This window comes from Oncorhynchus mykiss, chromosome 16 (genome assembly GCF_057628025.1).
Source record: "Oncorhynchus mykiss isolate SJ-2025 chromosome 16, ASM5762802v1, whole genome shotgun sequence".
Taxonomy (NCBI): domain Eukaryota; kingdom Metazoa; phylum Chordata; class Actinopteri; order Salmoniformes; family Salmonidae; genus Oncorhynchus; species Oncorhynchus mykiss.
In genome coordinates, this window is record NC_143037.1 from 29,390,153 (window position 1) to 29,407,811 (window position 17,659).

The following is a 17,659-nucleotide window of genomic DNA, read 5'->3' on the forward strand; positions in this document are numbered from 1 at the left end:
TCATCACATTAATGATAGTCATGTCATGACAGAACTAAAGATGTTAGGTGTTCAAGGTAATTATGTTGTTTTGACATTATAATAGACATCTTTGTCTGACATTATGGTGGATGTGATGTACAGTACCAGTCAAAAGTTTGGACACACCTACTCATTTGAAGGTTTTTCTATATTTTTACTGTTTTCTACATTGTAGAATAATAGTGAAGACATCAAAACTATGAAATAACACATATGAAATCACGTTGTAACCAAAAAAAGTGTTAAAAAAATCTGAATATATTTTAGATTTGAGATTCTTCAAAGTTGCCACCCTTTGCCTTGATGACAGCTTTGCCCACTCTTGGCGTTCTCTCAAACATCTTCACCTGGAATGCTTTTCCAACATTCTTGAAGGAGTTCCCACACTTGTTGGCTGCTTTTCCTTCACTCTGCAGTCCAACTCATCCCAAACCATCTCAATTAGGTTGAACTCGGGTGATTGTGGAGGCGAGGCCAGGTCATCTGATGCAGCACTCCATCTCTCTCCTTGGTCAAAAAGCCCTTACACAGCCTGGAGGTGTGTTGGGTCATTGTCCTGTTGACAAACGACTTATTGTCCCAATAAGCACAAACCAGATGGGATGACATATCTCTGCAGAATGCTGTGATAACCATGCTGGTTAAGTGTGCCTTGAATTCTAAATAAATCACTGACAGTGTCACCAGCAAAGCACCCCTACACCATCACACCTCCTCCTCCTTGCTTCACGGTGGGAACCACACTTGCGAAGATCATCTGTTCACCTACTCTGTGTCTCATAAAGACAGTGGTTAGAACCAAAAATCTTACATTTGGACTCATCATACTAAAGGACAGATTTCCACTGGCCTAATGTCCATTGCTGGTGTTTCTTGGCCCAAGTAAGTCTCTTATTCTTATTGGTGTCCTTTAGTAGTGGTTTCTTTGCAGCCATTCGACCATGAAGGCCTGATTCACTCAGTCTCCTCTGAACAGTTGATATTGAGATGTGTCTGTTACATGAACTCTGTGAAGCATTTATTTGGGCTACAATCTGAGGTGCAGTTAACTCTAATGAACGTATCCTCTGCAGCAGAGGTAACTCTTGGTCTTCCTTGCCTGTGGCTGTCATCATGAGAGCCAGTTTCATCATAGCAGTTGATGGTTTTTGCAACTGCACTTGAAGAAACTTTCAAAGTACTTGAAATTTCCGCATTGACTGACCTTCCTTTCTTAAAGTAATGATGGACTGTCGTTTCTCTTTGTTATTTGAGCTGTTCTTGCCATAATATGGGCTTAGCCTTATTTGGTAAAATAGCATCTTCTGTATACCACCCCAACCTTGTCACAACACAACTGATTGGCTCAAACGCATTAAGAAGGAAAGAAATTCCACTATATAACTTTTAACAAGGCACACCTGTTAATTGAAATGCATTCCACGTGACTACCTCTTGAAGCTGGTTGAGAGAATGCCTAGAGTCTGCAAAGCTGTCATTAAGGCAAAGGGTGGCTACTTTGAAGAATCTCAAATATAAAATATATTTTTTATATTTGTTTAACATGATTCTATTTGTGCTATTTCATAGTTTTGATGTCTTCACTATTATTCTACAATGTAGAAAATACTACAAATTAAGAAAAACCTTTGAATGAGTAGGTGTTTCCAAACTTTTGACTGGTACTGTATGTGTACAGTATCCTCAAGTCAAGATGTGTGTCTGTCTGTCTCTCTGTGTCTATGCGTGTCTCTACACGTGTGTGTGTCAGCGAGTAAGCAGCGTGTGTCAAGTGAAGCCAGCCCCTACACTGAGGAGCTGAAGCTGGCGGTTACCTGGAACAGAGTGGACATCGCCAAGAGTGAGCTCTTCAATGGAGACATCCACTGGAGGGTGAGACACTCATGTTCCCAATCAACCCCTAGACCCTAGGCCAGGATTCCCCAACTGGCTGCACGCGGTCTGAATTCCCAAAGTTTTTTGGGGGGGACATAATAGACTCAAAACACCAGGAAATCAGCTCCAAGTGATATTAATTTAAGAAAGGTGTTCCCAAGTATTCCACACATAATGGAGAGAAACGTGATTGTATACAAATGTAAGCAAAGTTTGATATTATTATGTTGTAGTCAAACATTATATCTGTTTGGGCTTCTTGTGGTCAATTTGCCATCTACAAATTATTTATATTTATATTCTGGCCCCCTGACCATCTGCTCAAGAAAATAATTGTTGAATGGCTGAATCTAGTTGTTGATCCCTCGTTTAGGCCCAATGCACTATTGTGAAAATTCCACCAAGCCTATCAGAGGTCTAGGAGGATTGGGAAATGGAGGGGATCAAATCGGGACAGGGTTTCTCAATACTTTCACTTAAAAAATAAAAAAAAATTATCCACAGAGAACTTAGTAGTAGATCATTTCTCTCTTCCAGCCACACAGCCACGAGAGATTAACAACTTTAAAATTGATGTGTGAATGCTGATCTTCTGTGCGCGAGCACTGTTTTACAAGTGGCGTGTGAGTCTGGATTGTCGAGAGAAATAATACACTACTTTAGCCACAAAGGCTTTGGGAGGCCCAGCCTGTTCCATCTATACAGCAGCTGTCAAAGACCTGTTCCATCAGATTCAAGTTTTATGTGCCATTTCATTGTAGGTTTGTACATACACTGAGTATACAAAACATTAATTAAGAACACCTACTCTTTCCATGACATAGACTGACCAGGTAAATCCAGGTGAAAGCTGTGATCCCTTATTGTCACTTGTTAAATCCACTTCCGTTAGTGTAGATGAAGGGAAGACAATTGAGACATGGATTGTGTATGTTTGCCATTCAGAGGATGAATTGGCAAGAGAAAAGATTTGTGTCTTTGAACAGGGTTTGATAGTAGGTGCCAGGCACATCGGTTTTTGTCAAGAACTGCAACGCTGCTGGGTTTTTCATGCTTAACAGTTTCCTGTGTGTATCAAGAATGGTCTACCACCCAAAGGATATCCAGCCAACTTGACACAACTGTGGGAAGCATTGGAGTCAACATGAGCAGCATCCCTGTGGAACTCTTTCGACATCTTGTAGATTACATGCCGGATTAATTAAGGCTGTTCTATGTGAGGGGGAGGGGGGGGGGGCAGTGTAGAGGTTATGATCATCTCATGCACAGTAAGGTAGCTCCCATGACACTGTATTCGTAGACTGCAGTGCTCATTAGTCAATATAGGAGAGTGTTTACATTTTTTCCTATTTCACACATGCACAAGCGTGTATTAAATGTTTTTGTGGCATATCCCAAATCCTCCTGAGACACCCTCGGAATGTGGGGTCACAGCCAGGGCCTACCATTATCAACGGCAACCCTGGAGCAAACAGGGTTAAGGGCCTTGCTCAAAGGTACATCAACACATTCTTTACCTTGGTGATTCGAACTAGCAAGTTTTCGATTACTGGCCCAATGCTCTATCCACTAGGCTACCTGCCACCCATTGGTATCACATGGAAGAAAACAAGGGAGGGACTACCTGAAATTGTACAATAAGAAACACACATTTTTGTTCTGTTACCTCTCAATTTGACCTCTCAACCTCCCTAACCCCCCTGCAGTACCAGGACTTGGAGGACTCCATGACGGACGCGTTGGTCAACGACAAGCCACAATTTGTGCGCCTCTTCACCGAGAACGGACTCAACATCCTAGACTACCTGACCTATGGGCGGCTGGAGAGCCTCTACCGCTCGGTGGCCGACAGCTCTCTAGCCTACGTCCTGCTGCAGCGCCGCCTAGGGGAGCGCCAGGGTATGACAGGCTCGCAGGCCATGCTGCCGGATGTCTCTCCCACCAAAGGGTCTGGTGGGCCGCCAGGGGGGCGGCGGCCTGCGAATAAGTTCAGTTTATTTGAGGTAAGAGATGTTTTTAGTAAATTTTTATAAAATGTACTCATTTCAAGTACACTACATATACAGTGCATTCAGAAAGTATTGACTTTTTGCACATTTTGTTACAGCCTTATTCTAAAATGGATTCAATAGTTTTTTTCCCCCTCATCAATGTACACACAATACCCCATAATGAAAAAGCAAAAACAGATTAAGACATTTTTGCAAGTTTATTAAAAACAATAACATTGACATAAGTATTCAGACCCTTTAGTCAGTACTTTGCTGAAGCACCTTTAGCAGCGATTACAGCTTTGATTCTTCTTGGGTATGTCGCTTCAAGCTTGACACACCTTTATTGGGGGAGTTTCTCCCGTTCTTCTCTGCAGATCCTCTCAAGCTCTGTCAGGTTGGATGGGGAGCGTCGCTGCACAGCTATTTTCAGGTCTCTCTAGAGATGTTCGATCGGGTTCAAGTACGGGCTCTGGCTGTGCTCCTCAAGTACATTCAGAGACTTGTCCCGAAGCCACTCCTGTGTTGTTTTGGCTTTGTGCCAGTCGTTGTCCTGTTGGAAGGTGAATCTTCGCCCCAGTCTGAGGTCCTGAGCGCTCTGGAGCAGGTTTTCATCAAGGATCTCTCTGTACTTTGCTCCGTTCATCTTTCCCTCGATACTGCCTTGTCTCCTAGGCCCTGCCGCTGAAAAACATCCCCACAGCATGATGCTGCCACCACCATGCTTCACCGGTAGGGATGGTGCCAGGTTTCCTCCAGACGTGACGCTTGGCATTCAGGCCAAAGAGTTCCATCTTGGTTTCATCAGACCAGAGAATCTTGTTTCTCATGTTCTGTTAGTTTTTAGGTGCCTTTTGGCAAACTCCAAGCAGGCTGTCATGTGCCTTTTAGGAGTGGCTTCCGTCTGGCCACTCTTCCATAAAGGCCTGATTGGTGGAGTGCTGCAGAGATGGTTGTCCTTCTGGAAGTTTCTCCCATCTCCACAGAGGACCTCTGGAGCTTTACCAGAGTTACTATCAGGTTGTTGTTAACCTCCTTAACCAAGGGCCTTCTCCCCCGATTTCTCAGTTTGGCTGGGGGGCCAAGTCTAGGAAAAGTATTGGTGGTTCCAAACTTCTTTCATTTAAAAATTATGTAGGCCACTGTGTTCTTGGGGACCTTCAATGCTGCAGACATTTTTTGGTACCCTTCCTCAGATCTGTGCCTCGACACAATCTTCTCTTAGAGCTCTATGGAGAATTCCTTCTACCTCATGGCTTGGTTTTTTCTCTAACGTGCACTGTCAACTGTGGGACCTTATATAGACAGGAGTGTGCCCTTCCAAATCATGTCCAATCAATTTAATTTACCACAGGTGGACTCCAATCAAGTTGTATAAACATCTCAAGGATGATCAATGGAAACAGGATGCACATGAGTTCAATTTTGAGTCTCATAGCAAAGGGTCTGAATACTTAAATAAGGTATTTCTGTTATTTTATTTCATGAATTTGCAGAAAATGTCTAAAATCCTAGTTTCACTTTGTCATTATGGGGTATTGCGTGCAGATTGATGAGAAACATTTTAGATTAAGGCTGTAACCGAAAATAATTATTTCTGAATGCTCTGTATACAAAAGTATGTGGACACCCCTTCAAATTAGTGGATTCGGCTGTTTCAGCCACACCTGTTGATGACAGGTGTATAAAATTGAGCATACAGCCATGAAATCTCCATAGACAAACATTGGCAGTAGAATGGCCTCACTGAGGAGCTCAGTGACTTTTAAGATGCCAACGAGTCATATTGTCACATTTCTGCCCTACTAGAGATGCCCCGGTAAACTGTAAGTGCTGTTATTGTGAAGTGGAAACATCTAGTAACAACAACGCCTAAGCCACGAAGTGGAAGGCCACACAAGCTCACAGAATGGGACCGCCGAGTGCTGACGCGTGCTGCACGTAAAAATTGTCTGTCCTCGGTTGCAACATTCACTACCAAGTTCCAAACTCACCTGGAGCTTAATGAAATGGGTTTCCATGGCCAAGCAGCCGCACTCATGCCTAAGATCACCATGTGTAATGCCAAGCGTCCGCTGGAGTGATGTAAAGCTCGACTCTATTGGACTCAGGAGCAGTGGAAACGCGTGCTCTGGAGTGATGAATCACGCTTCACCATCTGGGAGTCTGACAGACATCTGGTTTTGGCGAATGCCAGGACAACACAACCTGACCCAATGCATAGTGCCAAATGTAAAGTTTGGTGGAGGAAGAATAATGGTCTGGGGCTGTTTTTCATGGTTCGGGCTAGGCCCCTTAGTTCCAGTGAAGGGAAATCTTAACGCTGCAGCATACATTGACATTCGATTATGTGCCTCCAACTTTGTGGCAACAGTTTGGGGAAGGCCCTTTCCTGTTTCAGCATGACAATGCCCTTGTGCACAAAGCTAGGTCCATACAGAAATGGTTTGTCGAGATCTGTGTGGAAGAAGTTGACTGGCCTGCACAGAGCCCTGACCTCAAGCCCATCAAACACCTTTGGTATGAATTGGAATGCTGACTGTGAGCCAGGGCTAATCGCCCAACATCAGTGCCCCGACCTCACTAATGCTCATGGCTGAATGGAAACCAGTCCCTGCATCAATATTCCAACATCTAGTGGAAAGCCTTCCCAGAAGAGTGGAGGCTGTTATAGCAGCAAAGGGGGGGGCAACTCCATATTAATGCCAATGATTCCCCCTCTATCTTCTCCACCACCATGTCCTCTCTCCCTTTCTTCTCAGGTGTCGAGAGTCCTGGAGGACTTGATGGGGGATGTGTGTCAGCCATTTTACCACTCACCACTGGAACTGGAGAACATCTCCTCCCAGAGAAAGGCTCTCAGGGTACTCTCAATAACATAGATTTTCCTTTGTCTTTCTTTCCTTTTTGCATAGTTTATTTTTCTTCATTTCCCTAAATTTTCTCCTTGTATTCACTCTTTGTGGGCTTTGTACTTTGATACGTGTAAATTAAATTGCATATTTGGTCCAAGATACTTAACTTCTTTATTGGAACTCACCCCAATCATCTCTCTCTCGCTCTCTCTCTCTCTCCCCCTCTCGCCATCCCCATCACCCTTTCTCTCAGCGTGTGAGTAAGCTGTTGCGGGGTGACTGTGTGTACCAGGACAGGCGCTGTCTCTTTCCCTGGGCTAGTCTCTTCGTCTGGGCTGTGCTGCAGAACCGCAAAGACATGGCCGTCTTCTTCTGGGAGATGGCAGGCGAGTCGGTCCTCAGTGCTCTGAGCGGCTGTAAGATCCTACGGGAGCTGTCCAAGCTGGAGAGCGAGACGGAGACCAAGCTGGCCATGAAGGAGCTAGCGCAGAGGTTCGAGAACCTGGCTCACGGTGAGACGAGAGGATACCTTTTTTTAATAGAAACATGAAAAGTGATAATGGAGGTGTTATTTCATCATTTCATAAAGGTTGAAAAGCGGAAAACAGTGCAGAGACTGGTGAAGTGGTAACACTCCTCGCTCTCATCTCACATGCGACTCCCCGCCGGAGACCAGGGGCTCTATTTTAACAACCCTAACGCAATGGTAAATCTAAGCGCTGTTGGTAGCGCTTTACTGTAGGTTCGGGGCTATGCCAGAAATATTGTTGCTATTTTCACAATCATAATTCTGGACGCAGTTGCTGAAGGTGGCGCGAAAGGGCTGGGTTTTGATGAATAAACTATTTGTGGGTGTGTCGTGGCTTGGCCCCTCACTGGCCAATCAGAACCTGCTCCATGGCTAAATAATGTGGTTGCTTCAAGTTTGTATTTACGGTCTTTCATGTATTGCGTTGTCATCAACTCTAATTCGAATGTTAGTCTGTTATAGCCTAGTTCGTTAAATAGCCTGCCCCATATTTACAAAACATATTGAACATGTTTGCAGTCCACGTTGTAATTGCATTGCTTCAATTTGGAAATACATTGTTAAACATATGCTATAGCATTCGCACTGATATATGGGCTAGGCCAACTGTAAATTGCAGCCTAAAAAGACTATGTATAATTCGAATCAAATTCTAATAAAAACAAAATAAAAACTTGTTTTAAATAGGCTAAATACAGTTACAGACACCATAAATGTTCGCTGTGGGCGTATAACTCAGACAAGGCAACTTAGACTATGGAGGGTTTTACGTATATCCTAACTTTTCACAGGAGCTGGATAAAGATCCAATATAAAGAGAAAGGAGAAATGTCTACTCACAATAATTGTTCCCTATGGGCATATAATTCAGACAAGGCAACTTGCTCCCAAATATAATATTTTATAAACATTGGAACCATCTTACAGATCGCATACACACTTCTCCAAAAGTTTTTGGGGGATTTTGATTTTTTTTAATCATGTTCGGTTTTAATAACATTTTAAAAACAACAAATGTCAAATCTATTGATATCATAAAATTGCTGTTGAACCAGCCTTCGTTATACTAGGCCTAAGGTAAAGATGGGATTGGATTTTGAACATATGAAATGGAAAACAAACTGATATTTTGGTTCACCAATATTCACAGAGGTTCTCATCTCTTGTCATGATGGGCATGGACACATGTAGCCTATATCATGGAGGGAATTTCACACATGTCCAAAACCGGATCTGCATCGCTAAAATAATGTAGACCTTTAAATCCGTCTCTGTAGATGTATTCAGTAAGTGTTACCAGAGCAGTGAGAGTCGCTCCTTCACCCTGCTGATCAGGAAGTCTCCCGTATGGGGAGGGACCACCTGTCTAAAGATGGGCATGGCCGCCGACGCCCGCCTCTTCTTCAGCCACGATGGAGTACAGGTCTGTCTGTGTCTGTCTGTCTGGCTGGCTGGCCTATTCTGCCTTCTAATTAAACAAAACATTTCAACTAGTGTATTCTTTTCACCGTCTGTAATCATATTTCACTGCGTCTTGGATGCTCCAGTGCATAGGATGTAACCATGTACATTTGAAGTTGTATACAGGAGCATAACATGACATCATAGGCTACAATAGATTGAATAAATTGCAAACCTCGACATCTCTATGTGCCTCCCCCCCAGTCTCTCCTGTCTCAGATCTGGTGGGGGGATATGAAGAGGAGCACGGAGGTGTGGAAACTCCTCCTCACCTTCTTCTGTCCCGTTCTGATGTACACCCAGCTCATCTCCTTCAGGTACCTTTAGTACCTCCTCCACATCCACCTCTGTCTGGGAGTGTCTGTTTTCTAGTCCTTGATTAAAAGTGAATATCAATTTGTGTATGGAAACTCTTTCTTTCTGTGTGCTTTTCTTTCTGCTTCTCCCTCTTATCACTAGCAATGTGTGGGATTAAGTCGCTGATTACGTAAATCATGTATTGATGTCAAAGGTTAGGATTTGGCCCTCAGTACCTTAGTTTCAATGTTATTTATACTTTAAACTTTGTCTTTCACAGGGAATTGGAGGAGCCGGGGAAGCCTGATGAGGTTGCACAGGGTAGAGACAATGACAGCCTTTATGGAGAAACAATTTTCTCCTTCTCTGACATCAAGCACATGTAACTCTCCCTCTAAAAACGCATTTACATTGTAGTGTGTGTGTGTTAAATTGTGTACATACTGTATGTCTCACCACGTTTGCGTACTTGTCTGTGTTGTGTGCACCTGTTATGTGTTTGCATGTAAATATACCTACTATAACATTTGGTAATATGCAAGTATGCAGTGTTTTCCACTAGTGCCGGTTGTTGGCTATACAGCTGATTAGACTAATTTTCAGCCGGCTACTTTTTCCACTTAAATTAATTAGGCTACTTTTCAATTCACTAGTCAGAAAAAGTTTTGCGGAGCCCTCTCCCGCTAGAATGAACAATATGTGTCTAATAGCTCCCGAGTGGTGCAGCAGTCTAAGGCACTGCATCGTAGTGCAAGAGGTGTCACTACAGTCCCTGGGTCAAATCCAGGCTGTATCACATCCGGACGTGATTGGGAGTCCCATAGGGCAGTGCACAATTGGCCCAGTGTTGGCCCAATGTGGTAACGATGAGCCTACTGGCCCGACCGGCCAATTGATAAAAAAGTTAACATTGAACCCTGGCGTGTTTCATATGCAGCCATGGAGGGGTGGCACATATGCTCTTTACACTGCTTTGATTGACGAACAGCAAGCTTGACTCATTTCTTCTAAATGTTGTCGAACTGACTGAATAAAGTCGATCTCATCCTTGCCATTCATAAATCATACAACGCAGTTATATGTCCATGGTATCGCATCAGGACAAGTGAACTAAGATGTAGTTTGTATTTTTGATATACAGTGCCTATAGAAAGTCTACACCCCTTTAATTTTTTCAAAACATTTTGCTGCCTTAAAATATTTTTTTTCTCTACAAATCTACACAACCTGAAAGAAAGTTATAGAACCCCGCCCCCCTGAAATATCAATAATTCTCCACCCCTCTGAGTTAACATTTGGTGAAAGCACCTTTGGCATCCAGTACAGCTGTGAATCATTTTCATTAAGATTCTACCAACTTTACACAAGTCTTAGGGTAATATATCCAACGTTTTTGTCAAAAAATTGCTCAGCCTCAGTAAATTTGTATGGGGATCAAGTCAAACTTGATTTATTTGTCACATGTGTAGACTGAGACCACACCCCTCAGGAACACTCAACACCTCTTGGAAAGCCATTCTGGTGTGTATTTTACATAACAACTTGTGTAATTGTACCGAAGAAAAATAAAACCCTTCTGAGAGTTAGGTTTTCAGAATATTGTCCTCTAACATTTTACCTGGGCTTTGCTCCTTTCATATTTATTTTATCCTATCAAACTCCCAAGTCCCTGTCGGTGACAAGCAAACTCAATAACATGATGCTTCCACCACAGCATGTTTTTTATCCAAAACTAACAATACACTGTATTAATATAGTTTCATTAATTTAAAAACAGTACCACAACAAATTCAATAAAGTATTTCAATATTTTCGCTGTGAGTTTCGGATGGAAGCAAGGCATTAGAATGTACCAAAGGATAGCAAAATACAACTTGTTCTGTAAAAATCAAATGGGCACATTTTTCTATTTGGCTGGCTACTCCATGTGCTTGTGGAAAACACTGAGTATGTGAATGGACATCAATGTAATGCCTCATTGCAATATTATATTTTTACTTCAGTGAACATCATACACAGGGTCCTAATAGTCCCAGATATCATCTAAAAGGTGAGTAAAATAATACGTTCCCTCATATCTCCTTTTCCCTATTTTCTCCAATGTCCCTCACTTCTTTTTAGTTGAAGATAGAGCTCCATACACTGCAAATCTACCAAGCCATACAAACCCATCAAGTCATAGGTTCTTAATTGCCACATTTCATCAGCATACTTCAGTTCAGAATGTTGTCTAGCAGGTTTCAACATTCTGCATCATGCTATTATCGATTTTGTGCTTCATGAATGTTTCAAGTTTATCTAAAGTTCTAGTCTTAAAGAGTCTGTTATATGCCAGAAACAGGTCTATTGGTTTTGTAATGGTACAGTACAGGATATAAATGTATGTGTACATTATTACTTTATGTAAATTAGTGTGCAGTAGTTCGTGTTTATATGTACATCTTTCTCTGTTTCTTCAGGCACGCCCGACACCCTACCTAAACGGCCTTTTGTGGTATCCCGATGGCGGCAGTTTTGGTTCGCACCCGTCACTTCCTTTTTAGGCAACGTTCTGATGTACTTCCTGTTCCTTCTGCTGTTTGCCTACGTGCTATTGGTGGACTTTAAGCCGCCACCCCCGCGAGGCCCCGCTTTCGCCGAGTGTGTGTTGTACTTCTGGGTGTTCACCATCGTCTGTGAGGAGATCCGAGAGGTGGGAAGAGAAAGATGATTGAAGGAAGTGTTTCTCAATCCTGGTCTTGGGAGACCCAAAGGGGAGCACGTTTTTGTTTTTGCCCTTGCAGCACTATCACACTTGTTTCAACAAATCAACTCATCATCAAGCCTATAGTTGAATCAGGTGTCTTAGTGCTAGGGCAAAAACTAAAATGTGCACCCCTTTCAGTCACCAGGACCAGGATTGGGTCCCTAGGACCAGGATATACTTCATTCATATTGCCCCTACATAAGAAAATAGCCTGCAGTTGGCGCCAAAGGCAAAACCCTAACTTATGTAGTGTAATGTGTACAGTGTCTACATATGTAATGTTTATACATTATTAACTCTTTATGGCACTTTTAATTCTTGTAAGACTTCATTTAGCTAACTAGCAATTAGCTATCTAAAGCTGAAGAACATACGCACATCCAGATTACTTTCCGCAGGTGCTGGAGTTCTAGGCAAACTCATGAAAAACAGAAAGGAAAACGCTGTACACTGCTGCTCATGCTCCCAGGTGAAATTTATTAACAACGTTTCGACCCTTGGGTCTTCATCATGTATCCAAATCCCAGGTGGGGGTGGAAGGTCCTATATGTAGCGGCAGTGACATCACCTCTGGAAACAGGAGGTAAAAAATAAATAAAATGAATAACATCGTGGGGGGGGGGGGGTTGGTGTAAATGAGTTGCATTTGTACGTAAAGCTGTATTGAGCACATTGGCCACATTTCTAATTACCCTCCGGAGCCTTGTCCAAAAAAGTTTCCCTTTTCTCTGGTGGGTAATCAGATTTAACCACAATATCTCTCACATTTGGGGGTCTTTTAAAAACCATAAGTGGGAGATATTTAAAAATGGGTTTCCATTGTGGGTCAGTATCAATAATGTACCAGTGTTTCCTGATAATGTCCTTAAATGTCTTCCCCAATGGTGAGTATTGGGTAAAGCATGATGGGACATGGTCTGCTTTTTCTTTAAGGCTTTCCAACTGTGTTAAACCTTCGAAACGGACATTGGCATGTTTTCCCCAATTGTCTTTGTACCCCCTTTCGTTAAATCTTTGTGTGAGGTCCGTGGTCTGTTTCTGACAAGAAGCATCAGAGCTGCATATTCTTCTGATACAACTGAATTGACTTATAGGGAGACTTTTAAAAAGTGGACGTGGATGAAAGCTGTTACCTCTAAGGAGGGTATTTCTGTCCGTAGGTTTCCTATAGAGATCTGTAGAGGGAGGGTTCGTCCTTAATAACCATCACATCAAGAAAACTGATTTGTGATTGGTCATCGTTAAGGGTGAAGTGAAGGTGTTCATTCATAGAGTTTAGATAAGCATGGAAATCCAAAAGTTATTCCTAGGTGCCTGTATAGATCATGAAAATGTCATCCAAATATCTCAGAATTAGGAGAATATTGGAGAGAAAAGGGTCAAGGTCTAGATTCAATTTACAATTTATCATGAATCAGAGACTTGAATTGATTAGTAGGGTCCTTTGGGAGTCTTTTGTAAAATTCATAATCACTAAGTTGTTTCAGAATTTCCTTTTCATAGTCTGCTGTGCTGCATTTAGTATCACAATTTGCACCTCCTTTGTCGGCAGGTTTTATAATGATACTGGAGTCATTTTTCAGTTCCAAAAGAGATTATTTCTCTGCTTTGGACAAATTGTGAAATACCTTGTATTCTTTTTTTTCTTATCCAGGAGATTATGTACATCTTTCTCAACTAGGCGGCAATATGTTTCATTAGAGGGATTTCTTTTAGGTGGTAAAAATGTGTTTTTCCTCTTAAAATGTGTATTTTCCCTTGTCATGTCCTCAGGGCAAGAGTCAGGTTCATTGTCTTTCAGGTTATCAATTGGAAAAACATTAGCTCTATTTCCTGTCTGGCTACTAATATAGTTCAATAGATTAACATTGGCAGGTGCATAGGGAGCAACCCCATTACCAAAAAACTCAGTCAATCTCAAACTGTAAAAAAAACAACTTCTGAAAGTCTATAACTGTTTCAAAGTCCTTGGCCTGTGATGTTGAGACAAATGATAGTCCCTTACCTAGGGCAGATGAACATGTATCAGACCTGTTGGACAGGTTTATTACTGTGTCTTGCTCCGTGTGTGGGGCGGGAATTTTGGGTGTTGCCGTCTTCGTACGTAGTCCATTTCTGCATTTCTTGTGGGGACGCAGGGAGGGCGGTGGTCGTGATGATGGCCTATTCGATGACGTGGCCCATTGACCATAATGAGGAGTTTGACTTGAAACCGTTTTTATACAGTGCCTTGCGAAAGTATTCGGCCCCCTAGGAACTTTGCGACCTTTTGCCTCATTTCATGCTTCAAACATAAAGATATAAAACTGTATTTTTTTGTGAAGAATCAACAACAAGTGGGACACAATCATGAAGTGGAACGACATTTATTGGATATTTCTAACTTTTTTAACAAATCAAAAACTGAAAAATTGGGTGTGCAAAATTATTCAGCCCCTTTACTTTCAGTGCAGCAAACTCTCTCCAGAAGTTCAGTGAGGATCTCTGAATGATCCAATGTTGACCTAAATGACTAATGATGATAAATACAATCCACCTGTGTGTAATCAAGTCTCCGTATAAATGCACCTGCACTGTGATAGTCTCAGAGGTCCGTTAAAAGCGCAGAGAGCATCATGAAGAACAAGGAACAAACCAGGCAGGTCCGAGATACTGTTGTGAAGAAGTTTAAAGCCGGATTTGGATACAAAAAGATTTCCCAAGCTTTAAACATCCCAAGGAGCACTGTGCAAGCGATAATATTGAAATGGAAGGAGTATCAGACCACTGCAAATCTACCAAGACCTGGCCGTCCCTCTAAACTTTCAGCTCATACAAGGAGAAGACTGATCAGAGATGCAGCCAAGAGGCCCATGATCACTCTGGATGAACTGCAGAGATCTACAGCTGAGGTGGGAGACTCTGTCCATAGGACAACAATCAGTCGTATATTGCACAAATCTGGCCTTTATGGAAGAGTGGCAAGAAGAAAGCCATTTCTTAAAGATATCCATAAAAAGTGTAGTTTAAAGTTTGCCACAAGCCACCTGGGAGACACACCAAACATGTGGAAGAAGGTGCTCTGGTCAGATGAAACCAAAATTGAACTTTTTGGCAACAATGCAAAACGTTATGTTTGGCGTAAAAGCAACACAGCTCATCACCCTGAACACACCATCCCCACTGTCAAACATGGTGGTGGCAGCATCATGGTTTGGGCCTGCTTTTCTTCAGCAGGGACAGGGAAGATGGTTAAAATTGATGGGAAGATGGATGGAGCCAAATACAGGACCATTCTGGAAGAAAACCTGATGGAGTCTGCAAAAGACCTGAGACTGGGATGGAGATTTGTCTTCCAACAAGACAATGATCCAAAACATAAAGCAAAATCTACAGTGGAATGGTTCAAAAATAAACATATCCAGGTGTTAGAATGGCCAAGTCAAAGTCCAGACCTGAATCCAATCGAGAATCTGTGGAAAGAACTGAAAACTGCTGTTCACAAATGCTCTCCATCCAACCTCACTGAGCTCGAGCTGTTTTGCAAGGAGGAATGGGAAAAATGTTCAGTCTCTCGATGTGCAAAACTGATAGAGACATACCGTAAGCGACTTACAGCTGTAATCGCAGCAAAAATTGGCGCTACAAAGTATTAACTTAAGGGGGCTGAATAATTTTGCACGCCCAATTTGTCAGTTTTTGATTTGTTAAAAAAGTTTGAAATATCCAATAAATGGCATTCCACTTCATGATTGTGTCCCACTTGTTGTTGATTCTTCACAAAAAAATACAGTTTTATATCTTTATGTTCGAAGCCTGAAATGTGGCAAAAGGTCGCAAAGTTCCTAGGGGGCCGAATACTTTCGCAAGGCACTGTAGTTTCAATAGGTCTAAATTGTGTTTATTTTTTTATCCTAATTGAATATTGTAAGCATATTACTGTGAATATTGATCACATTCCTGTGTATGATGATATATTTTGATACATTGAATGTTAATATTGTGAAACTATGTTAGAATTTTTTTTACCTCCTTTTTCAGGAGGTGATGTCACTGAGTACTGCCCCTATATATAGGACCTTCCACCCCCACCTGGGATATGGATAAATATCACCTGGGATCATGCGCAGCAGTGTGCAGAGTTTTCCTTTCTGTTTTTCAATTAGCTATCTACGCTCACCCTGGATGACTGGGACTTACTTACAGTAACATATGTTCTGACTGAAGGTAACAGTGTTTAATTGACCCATGTCTTCTCTTATCCCAGACGTTCTTAGTGGGCAGCATGATGTGGCGTCAGAGGATGAGGAAGTACATCCAGGACGTTTGGAACAAGTGTGACCTCACCGCCATCATACTCTTCATCATAGGCCTCACCTGCAGGTGGGCAACAAGATTTCACAGTAGCCTCTTATGTCATAAGTGCATGGTCCAGAGATACAGTTGAAGTCGGAAGTTTACATACACTTAGGTTGGAGTCATTAAAACTAGTTTTTCAACCACTCCACAAATTCCAGTGGGTCAGACTTACATACAGTAAGTTGACTGTGCCTTTAAACAGCTTGGACAATTCCAGAAAATGATGTCATGGCTTTAGAAGCTTATGATAGGCTAATTGACATCATTTGGGTCTATTTGAGGTGTACCTGTGGTTGTATTTCAAGGCCTACTTTCAAACTCAGTGCCTCTTTGCTTGACATCATGGGAAAATCAAAATAAATCAGCCAGGACCTCAGAAAAAAATTGTGGACCTCCACAAGTCACCTGAACGTACCACACTCATCTGTACAAACAATAGTACGCTAGAATAAACATCATGGGACAACGCAGCCATCATACCGCTCAGGAAGGAGATGGGTTCTGTCTCCTAGAGATGAACGTACTTTGGTGGTAAAAGTGCAAAGCAATCCCAGAACAACAGCAAAAACCTTGTGAAGATGCTGGAGGAAACAGGTACAAAAGTATCTATATCCACAGTAAAACGAGTCCTTTATAGACATAACCTGAAAGACCGCTTAGCAAGGAAAAAGCCACTGCTCCAAAACCGCCATAAAAAAATCAGACTATGATTTGCAACTGCACATGGGGACAAAGATCGTACTTTTTGGAGAAATGTCCACTGTTCTGATGAAACAAAAATAGAACTGTTTGGCCATAATGACCATCGCTATGTTTGGAGGAAAAAGAGGGAGGCTTGCAAGCCAAAGAACACCATCCCAACCATGAAGCATGGGGGTGGCAGCATCATGTTGTGGGGGTGCTTTACTGCAGGAGGGACTGATGCACTTCACAAAATAGATGGCTTCATGAGGATTTGAAAATTACGTGGATATATTGAAGAAACATCTCAAGATATCAGTTAAAGCTTGGTCGCAAATGGGTCTTCCAAATGGACAATGACCCCAAGCATACTTCCAAAGTTGTGGCAAAATGGCTTAAGGACAGCAAAATCAAGGTATTGGAGTGGCCATCACAAAGCCCTGACTTTAATCCTATAGAAAATGTGTGGGCAGAACTGAAAAAGCGTGTGCAAAGAGGCCTACAAACCTGACTCAGTTACACCAGCTCTGTCAGGAGGAATGGGACGAAATTCCCCCAACTTATTGTGGGAAGCTTGTGGAAGGCTACCCAAAACGTTTGACCCAATTTAAAGGCAATGCTACCAAATCCTAATTGAGTGTATGTAAACTTCTGACCCACTGGGAATGTGATGAAATAAATAAAAGCTGAAATAAATCATTCTCTCTACTATTATTTCACATTCTTAAAATAAAGTGGTGATCCTAACTGACCTAAAACAGGGACTATTTACTAGGATTAAATGTCAGGAATTGTGAAAAACTGAGTTCAAATGTATTTGGCTATGGTGTATGGAAACTTCCGATTTCAACTGTATAGGCCCTGT

At 42.1% G+C, this 17,659-nt stretch overlaps 1 protein-coding gene across 1 annotated transcript in view; it reads left to right on the forward strand.

The window, feature by feature from the left end:
- LOC110491797 (transient receptor potential cation channel subfamily M member 4) overlaps positions 1-17,659 on the forward strand; it is a 103,882-nt gene that overhangs the window by 33,913 nt on the left and 52,310 nt on the right. The window contains exons 10-19 of the mRNA XM_021565561.3: positions 1,772-1,893; positions 3,603-3,899; positions 6,650-6,751; positions 6,996-7,254; positions 8,549-8,694; positions 8,937-9,049; positions 9,310-9,411; positions 11,033-11,079; positions 11,489-11,721; positions 16,022-16,137. Coding sequence (XP_021421236.3) covers positions 1,772-1,893; positions 3,603-3,899; positions 6,650-6,751; positions 6,996-7,254; positions 8,549-8,694; positions 8,937-9,049; positions 9,310-9,411; positions 11,033-11,079; positions 11,489-11,721; positions 16,022-16,137 — 1,537 coding nt within the window. The remainder of the gene's footprint in view (positions 1-1,771; positions 1,894-3,602; positions 3,900-6,649; positions 6,752-6,995; positions 7,255-8,548; positions 8,695-8,936; positions 9,050-9,309; positions 9,412-11,032; positions 11,080-11,488; positions 11,722-16,021; positions 16,138-17,659) is intronic.